Here is a 13,717-nt window from a genome sequence, read left to right as displayed (position 1 = left end):
ACACTCTCAGTGTTAGGGAGAGGGGGCTTCTTAGTCAGGATGGTTAGGTTATGCTCCCTTTCAATTTCATGTGTAAGAGGTTATCTCTGGTAGAGAGGGGAGAAAGAATCTCCGAATCAGTCTATGCAAACTGTAACAGAGCTCCTGGAAACCACCTACTAGTAGATGTGGAAGGGGCCCTCAGGGGCCATCTAATCCAACAATTATAAAGATGGGGGAACTAAAATCATTGTACAACGATGCCTTGTTTTCATATGGGGAAAGTGAGGCCCTGAAATAAGAAGAGGTTTTCTAATCAACAGCACAACCAGGATCAGAACCCAGGTTTCTTGCCTTGAAGTCTAGGGCTCAGAGTTCATACAGTGCGTAACCCCATATGACCCTGAATCCTAATTTGCACCCTGACCTATACATGCCCAAATGTGAGGGGTGGGAGGCAAAGCCTGTGCTTTTCTACTTATTTAAGCCCTCACCAGGTAAAGAAAACAAATACAAATTCCCCCTTTCTTCTGTATTCCCAAATCTGTCTCCTGCAGTTCATAATTCCGGACATCCCCAGTCACCCCACCCAGATTTTCCACCAAAGCCAAACTGCTCTCACAGGCAGCAGTTAAGCCTTAGGCAGCCAGCCACCTGCTCCACAAGCTGGCCTGGAGGGGCTTTGAGTCACTTCAAAGATAGGAAAAAATTGTCAGACCACACAGTCCAGGCTCAGATTCTTAAAAGGGGGTTTACAAGGTTTTTTTTTTTTGTTTTGTTTTGTCCCTATGTCTTTTAAAGTCAACCAGTATACTGAGTTTTCTGGATAGGCGCTAATAAGCGTCTGGGAAACGACCCCTTTTAAACCATGGGCAACAATCTTTCCCTGCTTTATCTACTTAAAAGCATAATGAAAACAATCTGGTAATTAGTGCACCAAGAGCAGAAACATTCCACACTCTTAAAAGCTTCAAACTAGGGGGTCAGGGTATTAAGGTAATTAAAGAATTTCAAAGAACTTCTACCAGTTAGAAAGTCTGAAGCTTCCCAGGCTCTATGTGCCGCCCAGAAAATTTAAGAGCAGGTCACTGAACAGGTGTGAAAGCCTTCAGCCCTGTGAATGAAGCCAGAGCCACACGGTAGAGAAGAAGTACAAAGAATAGGAACATATTATATTGGGGACTGCAAGAGGGTGTGGGGGGCCAGTTCATGTCACGTGTGTGAGAGGACTGGAACAACAGATGTAAGGTAATAAAACCAGTACGGCTGAGGCAGGCATCCTGGGCTCAGAGTTTAGAGGACCCCTTTCTGGGAGTCAAGATGGCAGAGTAGAAACAGGACCTCCACGTGGCTCCGACTCTCACTACATCCAATCCAAGTGAAAAAGGACTCTGAACAAACTTTGGAGCTACAAAACCCACAAAATGACACAGAGAAGCTAACCTCCCACTGAGGACAGCCCAGAGACCAGCAGGAATCAGCCAGCACAGCGCTCTGGGAGCTGAGCCCAGCCCCACCCAAGCCAGAGAAGGCCTGACCAACCACCTGCTGGAGGGACTTCAGATCACCAGCAGTTGTGGCAGTTTCCAGAATTACCAACACATAGACACTAAGGACAAAGTGAGAGGTCAGTGCAGTGTGGACTTTGGGACCCACTAGTTGGGAATACTTCAGCTTTTGCCCCTGGGCCGAGAAGCCGCTGAGGGCTGCAGTGCAGCCACCACCACGTGGCAGCTTCAGCTCCTGGCCTGCAGAGTGTAGGGGGACCAAGCAACCAGTCTGAAGGGTAATAGCACTTGCTTTAAACAGCTTGGATCTGGATTTTTATAGTAGGGTGGAGGTCCTGGGGTGTGTGACCAGCTTGCCAGAAGTAGTGCAGGCTCCAGGGAGAGCACCCATACCTCCAGCAGCTGAGAAAACCTCAGCATTTGGTATGAAGCTCCCCTGTCTGGTGACAGAGTCCTACTGTGGCAAAAAGTCCAAAAGTCAAGTAATTGACTGGCACCTTGGCCAGGCAAAGGAAGCAAAGCAAACAGAAGAATCCAACATTAGACTCCTATTTTGGAGACAAAAAGGAGCAAAGCATGGAACAGAAGGAAGACAGTGAAGTCAGAACTCCTGCAACAAAAATTCCAAAGGAAAATACGAGCTGGTAACAGGCCATAGAAGACCTTAAGAAGCAGGTAAGTGGAGGAAAAATTGGGAAGAGAAATGAGAACGATGCAAGAAAATTACGAAGTGAGACTCAACAGCCTGACTGAGGAAAATCACACCTTAAAAAAATAGACTAACTGAAATGGCAAAAGAGGCTCAAAAAGGCAATGAGGAGAAGAATGCCTTAAAAAGCCGAATTTGCCAGATGGAAAAAGCATCTCAAAAGCTCAATAAGGAGAATCATTCCTTCAGAATTAGACTGGAGCAAATGGAAGCTAGATGTTCTTAAACAGATCCAAACAAATGAAAAAATAGAAGGCAATGTGAAATATCTCATTGGAAAAACCACTGACCTGGAAAATAGATCCAGGAGAGATAATTTAAAAATTATTGGACTACCTGAAAGCCATGATCAAAGAAGGAACCTAGAAATCATCCTCCAAGAAATTCTCAAGGAAAACTTCCCTGATGTTTTAGAACCAGAGGGCAAAATAGAGGTTGAAAGAATCCACCAATCACCTCCTGAAAAAGATCCCAAAAAGAAAACTCCTAGGAATATTATAGCCAGGTTCAGAAATTCCCAGATCAAGGAGAGAATATTACAAGCAGCCAGGAAGAAACAATTTGAATACTGTGGAAACACAATCAGGGTAACTCAGGATCTGGCAGCTTCTACACTGAGGGATCGAAGGGCTTGAAATATGATATTCTGGAGGGCAAAGAAGCTGGGATTAAAACCAAGAATCACCTACGTAGCAAAACTGAGTATCATGTTTCAGGGGAAAATATGGTCATTCAGTGGAATAGAGAACTTTCAAGCATTCTTGATGAAAAAACCAGAGTTGAATAGAAAATCTGACATTCAGATACAAGAAGCAAGAGAAATATGAGAAGGTAAACAGGGAAAAGAAATCATAAGGAACTTATCAAAGTTGAACTATTTACATCACTACATTGAAAAATGATAATTGTAACTGATGAAACTTTTCTCAGTTTGAAAATAGTTGAAGGGAATAGAAATATATATGTCTATATCGGAGGGTATATGGGTGTATGAATACATATGTGAATGTGTGTATATATGTTTACAGGTATACAAAGAGGGCACAGGACCAATTGAATAGAAAGGGATAATACTTAAAAGGTGAAATTAAGAGGTGAGAGAGGAATATAATGAGAGGAGATAGGGAGAGACAGAATGGGGTAAATTATCTCATATAGAAGAGGCAAGGGAAAATGGTTACAATGGAGGGGAAGAATAGGAAGGCAAAAGGGAATGGGTCAATCTTATTCTCATTGAATTTGGCTTGGGGAGGGAATGAAATACACACTAAATAGGGTATCTCACCCTACAGGAGAGCAGGAGAGAAATGAATGAGAGCGGGGATGATGGAAAGGAGGGCAGGCTGGGGTGAGGAAAGTTGGAAGCATCCACTTTTGAAAAAAGACAGGATCAAAGTAGAGAACAGAACAAGTGGGAAGTGGGATAAGAGGGAGGGAAATATAGTCAGTCTTTTACAATATATCTACTATGTTAATGTTTTGCATTAGCTACACTTGTACAACCTATACTGAACTCCTTATCTTCCCAGTAAGGGTGGGTGACAAGGGAGGAAAGGAATGAATCTGGAATTCAAAGTTTTAAAATCAAATGTTTAAAAAAAATTATATATATACACTATTATTAATACTATTTTACATGTAATTGGGAAATAAGATATACAGGCACTGAGGCATAGAGATCCACCAGGCCCTACTGGAAAAGTCGAAGGGGGTATGGGAGAAGATATGGGAGAGAGCAGATTGGAGGAAGGCATATCCTGTGGGACTGCTATTTTGGGGCGGTGAGTAGGGGAAAAAAGGGGAAAAAATATGTAACTCAAAATCTGGCAGAAATGAATGATGTAAATCAGAAGTTAATAAAGCATTTGAAAAATGGAAAAAAAAAAAGCCCCTCTCTGACAACTGGGACCCTGAACAAGCAATTTAATCTCTCAGGTCCCTAGACCTACAATGATCCTATGAAATAATAGTGGGCAAAGAAGGAATCAGCTCTGGCCAGGCCACATTCCCAAAGACTGATATACTTACAGGTAGACTTGCCGTGAGTTTTCTCGCAGTTTGGACAATGGTATATATCGATATCTGGTGCCTCCTCCTCTTCCACACCAACACAGCTGGAATAGAGAAAAGCAGACACTGATCACACCCAGCCCCAGACCTGGCTGTAACAAGTTGGGGAAGGAGAAGGGAATTAAGAGCTACCTCAGGGCTTTTTCATAGTCATTCATCTGAAAGAGCAGCCAGTCAGGTGACCCAGTCTCTCAGATATCAAAGCAAAGCAGGTACAGCTCAGTGGGGAGAGCACAGACCCTGGCATCAAATTCTACCTCCAATACTTCCTATCTGTGACCTTGGACAAGTCATTTAAACATCCCTGGGACAACTCTGTAAAAGAGAGGAACTTTTGAGAAAGGTTCAAACTCTAGATCTTTGATCCAAACACAGACACACACACACACCCTCAACTTGCAGAGCTCCCCCATGATGGGAAGGGAGCTCAATGCTGCTTCAGCTTCTTAAGAATTGGGTGCTACAGGGGCAGAGCCAAGATGGTGACATAGAAGCAGGAAAACTCTGTGAGCTCCCCCCATAACCACCTCAAATACTTATAAAATATGACTTTAAATAGACTTTAGAGCTACAGAACCCACAAAGTGACAGAGAGAAACAAATCTCCTCCTGAAGACAGCCCAGCAGGCAGACAGGAAGGGTCCACTGCAGCATGTTGGGAGCTGATCCCAGGCCTGCGTGAGCCACAGTTTTAGTCCCAGGGTGGCCCTGACCAGCAACAGTTGGAGAGGACTTCAGAAGAGTGGATCACCGGCAGCTGCGATGGTTTCCAGAATTATCAACCCATAAATGCCAAAGTCAAAGTAAAAGGTCAGTGTGGAACCCTGTTTGAACTAGGGAGGACAGAGTTCAGTGCGGCCCCTGCCCCGGGGGGAGAAGTGGTGGAGATGCGGTGGCCCTGCAGGCACCACCACGTGGCTGATTCAGAGCTCCTGGATTGTTGGGGGGGAATGTCGATAGACTGTTGGGGGACCAAGCAACCATTCAGAGGGCAATTGAGCTTGCTTTAACCTGCTAGGATCTGGATTGCTGTCTTGGGTGGAGGTCCTGGGGTGTGTGGCCAGTGGACCAGAGCTTGTGGGACTACAGAAAGGGCACCCAACTAATAGTTCCAGCAACTGTGAAAACCCCAGCAATTTGGGACAATGCTCTCCTCTCTGGAAGCAGTGTTCTACTGTAGCAAAAAGAGCAAAAATCAAGTAATTGAGTGGCAACATGAGCAAGTAAAGGAAGTAAAGCAAGCACAGCAGTCAAACCTTAGATTATTTTTGGGGGGACAAAAAGGATCAAAGCATGGAAAAGGAGGAAGACAAAGAAGTCAGAACTCCTTCACCAAAAACTTCCAAGAAAAATATGAACTGATTAGAGGCCATGGAAGAGCTCAAGAAAGATTCTGAAAATCAAGTAAGAGAAGTGGAGGAAAAATTGGTAAGAGAAATAAGAATGATGCAAGAAAATCATAAATAGCCAGTCAACAACCTGACTGAAGAAAATAACACCTTAAAAAATAGACTAACTCAAATGGCAAAAGAGGCCCAAAAAGCCAATGAGGAGAATAATACCTTAAAAAGCCAAATTTGCCAGATGGAAAAAGAATCTCAAAAGCTCACTGAAAAGAATCATTCCTTCACAATTAGATTGGAGCAAATGGAAGCTAATGACTTCATGAGAAATCATGATACTATTAAACAGATCCAAACAAATGAAAAAATAGAAGGCAATGTGAAATATCTCATTGGAAAAACCACTGCCCTGGAAAATAGATCCAGGAGAGATAATTTAAAAATTATTGGACTACCTGAAAGCCATGATCAAAGAAGGAACCTAGAAATCATCCTCCAAGAAATTCTCAAGGAAAACTTCCCTGATGTTTTAGAACCAGAGGGCAAAATAGAAATTGAAAGAATTCACAGATCACCTCTTGAAAAAGATCCCAAAAAGAAAACTCCTAGGAATATTATAGCCAGGTTCCAGCATTCCCAGAGCAAAGAGAAAATATTACAAGCAGCCAAGAAGAAACAATTTGAATATTGTAGAAACACAATCAGGATAACACAAGATCTAGCAGCTTCTTTCTACATTAAGGGATCAAAAGGCTTGGAATATGATATTCCAGAGGTCATAAGAGCTAGGATTAAAACCAAGAATCACCTACGTAGCAAAACTGAGTATCATGTTTCAGGGGGAAAATATGGTCATTCAATGAAACAGAGGACTTTCAAGCATTCTTGATGATACAACCAGAGTTGAATAGAAAATCTGACATTCAGATAGAAGCAAGCAAAGCATGAGAAGGTAAACAAGGAAAAGAAATCATAAGGAACTTGTCAAAGTTGAACCATTTACATTCCTATATAGAAAAACAATAATTGTAGCTTATAAAACTTTTCTCAGTATGAGAATAGTTGAAGGGAATATAAATGTACATATGTATATATACATATATCTATATAGGAGGGTATATGTGCATATGAATACATATGTAAGTGTATGTATATATGTGTACATGTGTACATAGACAGAGGGCACAGGATCAATTGAATAGAAAGGGATGATATTTAAAAAATAAAATTAAGAAGTGAGAGAGGAATATAATGAGAGGAGATAGGGAGAGACATAATAGGGTAAATTATCTCATATAAAAAAGGCAAGGGAAAACTGTTACAATGGAGGGGAAGAACAGGAAGGCAAAAGGGAATGGGTCAATCTTACTCTCATTGAATATGGCTTAAGGAGGGTATACCATATACACTAAATTAGGTATCTTACCCTACAGGAAAGTAGGGGGGAAGGGGATAAGATGGGGGATGATAGAAGAGAGGGCAGATTAGAGGGGAAGGTAGTTAGAAGCACATACTTTTGAAAAGGGACAGGGTCAAAGTAGAAAATAGAACAAGTGGGGAGTGGGATAGGATGGAGGGAAATACAGTCAGTCTTTCACAATTTATCCACTATGGAAATGTTTTGCATAACTACACATGTACAACCTATAATTGAATTGCTTATCTTCCCAGTAAGGGTGGGTGACGAGGGAAGAAGGGAAACAATCTGGAATTCAAACTTTTAAAATCAAATGTTTAAGAAAAATGTTATTACTATTTAAAAATAAAAAATAAAATCTAGGTAATCTCTCAAAAAAAAAAAAAAGAAGTGGGTGCTTCCCACCAGACATGATGGGGCACTTGTATTACCCACTGCAGACAACAGGAGAGGTGAAAGGGTCAGCAAGATAGCCCATATATCCCAAGTAACTGCTTTCCCTCCTTTGGGCCCATATGTGACAATTAGTCTGGTGAAGAGGTAGAAAGGGTAGAAAGAAGGAAGAGGTGTTTTCACAGCACCCACAGCTGCAAGAGATTTGCATCTTGCTCTAAAACCCCACTGTAAGCCTCTGGTCCTGTGTTATTCTTGGAGATGTTGCCTCCAGCATGTGTATATGGCAGTAAAGCAATGATGGGGGATAGAAAGGGATGGTATCTAACACACACTGGCCCTACCCTAGGTGCCATAAAGAAACTTTCAATCAATTTACAATGCCCCAAACTAGCTCCATCTCTGGAATGCAATATTCTCTTCTCTCTCTCTCTCTCTCTCTCTCTCTCTCTCTCTCTCTCTCTCTCTCTTTCACACACACGCACGCACGCGTATGCACATGCCATGTACAGACCCTCATCATTTCATGCCAGGGACTCCTGCCACAGAAGTCTCAAGTCTCTCCCCATTGCAATCTAGGCTCCACTGAGTGACCAAAAAAATTTTCCTGAAGTGCAGATCTGACCATACCACCCCCATATTCAATAAACACCAGTGGTTCCCTATCACCTCTAAAATCAAACAAAAAATCCTCTGTCTGGCATTTAAGTCCCTTCACAATCCGGTCTTTCCTGTCTTCCCAGTCTTCTCACACTTGACTCCCTTCTGCACATGTAATCATCCATCTATATCAGCCTCCTTGCTGTTCCTCACAAAGGCACTCTAGCTCCCAAATTCATGCCTTATCAATGGCTGTCCCCCATTCCTGGAATGCTTTCTCTTCCTACCTCCATTTCCTGGTTTCTATAGCGTCCTTATTCTCAACTCAAACCTTCCACAATAGACTTTGTCCCATTTCTGCACCACAACACCCCACCCACCCACCCAGTGCCTCTGAGACTGCCTTCCATCAATGTTCTATATATCTTATATGTATAGTTATTTGCACGCTGTCTCCCCATTGGAATAGGAGCTCCTTGGGGGCAGAGATCACATTTTTGCCTTTCTTTGTATCACCAATGTTTGACATATTGTGAGTGGTTAATAAATATTTGTTGACTTGAAAGTACAGACCTGGTAACAGACCAATTGTCTGCTGCCAAAGGACAGAGAGAAGTTCAAAGAGGCTAATCACCTGAGAGTGGCCGCCAAGCAATGATTTGGTCACAACCACCCCCAAAATGAACAAAAACACCAAGTGATGCTCAGTCTCCTTCCACAGAAATGGGAGAGGAAGAGCAGAAAGGGATCAGAACATGCCAAGGATCACCCAGTTCTCGGAGTCTATAGAAGCAGATCTAAATGGTGGTGCTCCAAATGTGCAGGCTTTGTTCAACGACCAACAAGTTGACACTGTTAAAGGAATTAAACCACATCCATGCTGACATTTTCATTATAAATGTAACCAGAGGACATAAAGAAAGAAAAGGCCATTCACGGTTCTTCCTGGGAGGGGTGAATCAAAGCTTCACTGGAGTGTTTCATCATGGACCCAAAGGTAATAAGAAACATCGTTTGACAGGATGCTTATTCCTCTCTTCTTGCAGTGCTCAGGAGGACTGATAGCAAACAGACCAATGTAAAGATAATTGCAGTTTTGTGCTGATACTAATTGCAGTTTTGTGCTGATACTTATTGCAGGGGATGAAGCAGAAAAATTCTTTGAAGAATTTGACAAAATCCTCCAAACAAAATCAACATATGCCTTCACGCTCAGACACTTCATTGCTAAACTGAGCACAGGAAGATGGTGAAAACGATGTTGGAAAATATGGGAGCTAAGAAATGAAAGCAACCAAAAGCTTGTAGACTACTGGTAAACCTTACACTTGCACAATTTAAATGCTTTCTTTAAAAATAAAGTGGGAATATTCTGGACAAGGTCAGCACTAAATGACATAAAGAAAGAATTAAATTGAATATATCTGAGGAGATTGTGTGGTACATGAGATTTAGAACTAAGGGACCTAGGGATCCAAATTCTTCTGCAACATTTAGTATTATTTGTGCGACTTTGATAGAATCATTTAACTTTTCTGGGCCTCAGTTTCCACATTTATAAATGAGAGGATTTTGGGATAAATGACCTCTGACATTTATTAAGCTCAAAATCTATGATTTCATTGTGCAGAAGTAATTCCAGGATCAGCTACTGGTACAGTCACATAATAGACTGGCCAGAGCAAAAGTTAAAACAAATACTGAGTTGGAAGAAAGGAGAAAAATGAAGACACAATCTGAGATTAAGGCAGCTCCATCCCAACCTATTTAATCAAGTTATTCTATTTCTATTGAGGATACCACAGTCCTTCCAAAATTCACAACCTCAGACTGATTTTTCAACTCTTCCTTGCCTCTTTACTGGCACAGCTGACCTGCTGGCAAGCTGCATCAGCACTACCCACAGCCAGATTCTCACACTCATCCTCTTCCCTCTGTTCATCCAACTACCACCTTATTGAAGGCCCTCATCGTTCCTCGATCAGGTTGTTGTACTAGCCTCCTGATTGCTACCCCTATCAGCCTTTCTCATCTCTAATACATCATCCACACAGCTGCCAAAATAATCATAAGAAATATCAGTGGCTCCTTATATCCTCAAGAGGGAGAAAAAAAAAGAGAGAGAGAGATTTCTCTGTTTAACATGTAAAGCCATCCACTATTCAGCTCTGGTCTACCTTCCCAGATTTATTTCACATTCCTCCTACGTGTTCCAGACAAAGTAAGCCCACGTGACGTCCTGAATGTGACATTCCTTCTCCTGTTTCTATACTTCAAAGACTGTCCCCTTGGCCTGGGATGTTCTACCTCATTCTCACCTCCCCAAATCCCTCACTTCCTTCAAGGCTCTGCGGAACCACCTACAGTCAATGAATCCAACAAAGACAGTGGATCCAGAGCTGGGCCTGGAGTCAGGAAGACCTAAGTTCAAATCTGGCCTCAGACACTTACTAGCTGCATGAGCCTGAACAAGTCATTTGACCTCGGTCTCCCTCAGTTTCCTTTACCATAAAATGAGGCTCATAACAGCACCTACCACTCAAGGTTTTTGTGAATTCCAAATAAGATAATATTTGTAAAGTTAGCTCAGCACAGTGCCTGGCACATAGTAGGCATTTAATAAATGATTATTTCCTTCCCTTTCTCCATTACTTCTGCCAGCTGGAACAAGAAACACAAAGATCAGTAATACCCATTGCCTCTCAGCTTTGGACCATTCAGTGTCAGAAAAACTTTTAAAAAGGAGGACAATGAAAGAGACAAGGGCAAAGCACTGCTTGGTAAACCCAAAGATACAAATTACTGGGGAAAGGATTCCTTTTTCATCAAGAAATACTGGGGGAAATGGGAAGCAATTTGGGGAAAAAATAAGTTTAGAGCAGTACTTTCTACCATAAATCACAGTTAATTCCAGATGGATAAATTATGTTTATTAAAACTAAAGGGTCACATCATTAAAAAAACTAAAAGTAAAAAGCAAAGTTATACCTTGCACAGCAAAGATTAAGGAGAAGACATTCAAGGGATTCATATCAAGGGATACAAAATTCACAAGATTCAGTGCCAAGGGAAAAAAAAGAGACAAAATAGCCATTTTCAGTTATATAACATTTAAAAGCTTTTGAATAAATAAAATTAATGCAACTAAATAAGAAGTTATAGAGTCTGAAAAAATAATCTTCACATCAAATTCCTCTGATAAAAAGCCTGATATACAAAATTTATAGGCAACTGACACAAATTTTAAAGTTAAGAATCATTTCCCCAATAGATGAGTGGTTAAGGAACACGAAGAATTTCTAGAAGAAAGCAAGCTATCAATAATTGTATGAAAACACATTCTGATCATTAATAAGAGAAATGAAAATCAAAGCAACTCTGACGTTTCCCTTCATACCTATCAAGTTGGAAAAAATGATGAAAGATGTAAATAATCAATGTAAAAGAAGTCATGGCAAGGCAGGAATACTGATTCTCTGTTGCAAGAGCCATGAAAAGCTCCCACTGTTGTGCAAAGTAATGTGGAACTGTGCTCAAAAAGTTAAAGACCTCTTCTGACCCTTAGATGCAGAGATTTACTATGAGGCTTATACCCCAAAAAAGGTCAATGCAAAAAGAAAGAATTCCTATTTAATGAAATAATTATTAGAGGACTTTTGGGGAGGATCTGCAAACAAATGAGGGATCAACCAACTGGACTGACCAAAGTGGTGTGTGTGTGTGTGTGTGTGTGTGTGTGTGTGTGTGTGTGTGTGAATATTATTCCACAATAAAAAAATGATGAATATAAAGAATTCAAAGAAAATCGAAAAGTGTGGGCAAACTTAGAGCCAAAAGGACAACAGATACAGTGGAATGCAACAGCATTAAGATCAAATGCAGTCCCCACCCTCACTCATTTAAAATCGGCAGGCTGAAAATAAAACACACTTCCTTCTTTTCTCATAATAAATAACAGATCATGTTACACATTCTCTGTCAATCAACATTACTACACTGGATGCTTTGGCTTAATTGTTTTGGATATTTTCATTTTGTTCTTTAGACTAGAAGGCAGTCTGAGGAGAGATGTTTATTGAGAAGTGATTATTGTATCGAAAACAAAAAAAAAAATAGTAAAAAGAAACAGAGGCAAAGAAAATATGGAAAGCCTCACTGAAGGAAATTTCATCCCACACTAGATCTGTTGTCTCTCTTCCCATCTCTCCATCAACACACTGCAAATAAGGCTGAAAGTGAAGCAATTCTGCCCCTAAGGAGATTTCAGGAATTTTTCCCCATAGAAAAGAGAAGATGACCAGATGGGTAATCTGCCGGGGGCTTAACAAAACCAAAGTCATGCCCCACCACCCCAAAGTTTAAGAATTAAACCAAAAGTAAAAAATTGTCACTTTCAGGGCACTAGCAACAACTTTGAGGATTTCTTTCTATTGGATATTTCACTTCCTATCATTATTAAACACCTTTGAGAACCCTCTAGGAGCTCAAAGGGTCTATAGGGGTATATTCTTAGTTCCTATGTGGGAAGGAAACTTGAGACAAGCAGCCAGTTGGTGCCACAATGAAAATCACTCGAAGTACTGCAGAGTACACAGTGACTAGAGAGGTGCAGTCTTCATAGCAAAGGTCACCAGGACATGTGGGATTTGATCACACCTTCATGGGGAAGCCCAGGGGACCTCCTGGCACCAGACCCAGCTGTGTAACTGGCTTATATTGAGCCGCTGATGTTTGTCTTTGTACAAGGTAATGAAGAGCTTCTCAAGAGTCTCTAACAAGACTGAGAAAACCTCAAACAATGGTGGTAATCAGTTACTTGCAAGGCAAGTTCTCCCACTAAACTGATAATCCAGGACTCTGCCTTAATTCTCACTACCATGACCCTGGTCCAGGCCCTTCCCACCATCAAGATAGTCAATGTCAATGCTACATAAAAATTATAATCAAGCAATGATGGTACTCAGAGAGCTATTCTCAAGGCAAAATTATCCCTCATTACCCAGGATAGCTCACCTTAGTCCAGGCCCTCCTCACCTCATACCTACAATGCTGCCATGGTATTGGTATCCCCATTTCCTGAATCCATTATCCTTCCTCAGTAATCTCCTGAATGCACAACTCCAAACATTCTCCCCAGCTATCAAAATACACTCAGTGACTCCCCATATGCCTACAGAATCAAGTCTAAAATCCATAGCTTCACATTCAAAGCTCTCCACAAACTTGTTCCAATCTACCCATCCAACTATGTATACTCTGCAGTGTGAACCTTCTGCTGCAATCACACTCACCATTCCACACTGAGCCTTTGCTCATGGCATTCCACCCACCTCCACCCCTGACTTCTTCCTCCTTTCTTTCTACCTCCTGTTTAGGACCACATATATACAAAGTCATCCCTCACTACTCTAGACCAGACATTCCTCTCTCCTTCCTTTCACCTACCATAGGATTTACACTCCTGTGCCACTTCTTTCTTCTATTAGCATATGATTTCCATGAGCACAGAGATCTGGTGCTATAGCTTTCAGGGGAGGCAATGTGATATAAGAGAAAGAATACTGGTTTTAGAGAGGAAGGAAGAAAGAAAGGAGAGAGGAAGGGGTAGAGGGAAGGAGGAAAGAAAGAAGGAAGAAAAAGGAAGGATGGATGGAAGGAAGGAAGGAAGGAAGGAAGGAAGGAAGGAAGGAAGGAAGGA

At 41.5% G+C, this 13,717-nt stretch overlaps 1 protein-coding gene across 3 annotated transcripts in view; it reads right to left on the bottom strand.

The window, feature by feature from the left end:
* PHF2 (PHD finger protein 2) overlaps positions 1 to 13,717 on the bottom strand; it is a 211,120-nt gene that overhangs the window by 85,519 nt on the left and 111,884 nt on the right. For all 3 annotated transcript variants that reach the window (XM_069083754.1, XM_069083755.1, XM_069083756.1), the window contains exon 2: positions 4,225 to 4,310. In XM_069083754.1, the coding sequence (XP_068939855.1) occupies positions 4,225 to 4,310 (86 nt within the window). The remainder of the gene's footprint in view (positions 1 to 4,224; positions 4,311 to 13,717) is intronic.

This window comes from Petaurus breviceps, unplaced genomic scaffold, assembly GCF_028583685.1.
Source record: "Petaurus breviceps papuanus isolate PSGF00001 unplaced genomic scaffold, PetGlider_PUasm1.0 174, whole genome shotgun sequence".
NCBI lineage: Eukaryota > Metazoa > Chordata > Mammalia > Diprotodontia > Petauridae > Petaurus > Petaurus breviceps.
Note: the sequence above shows the minus strand (reverse complement) of the source record. Positions and strands in the feature narration are given on the sequence as shown.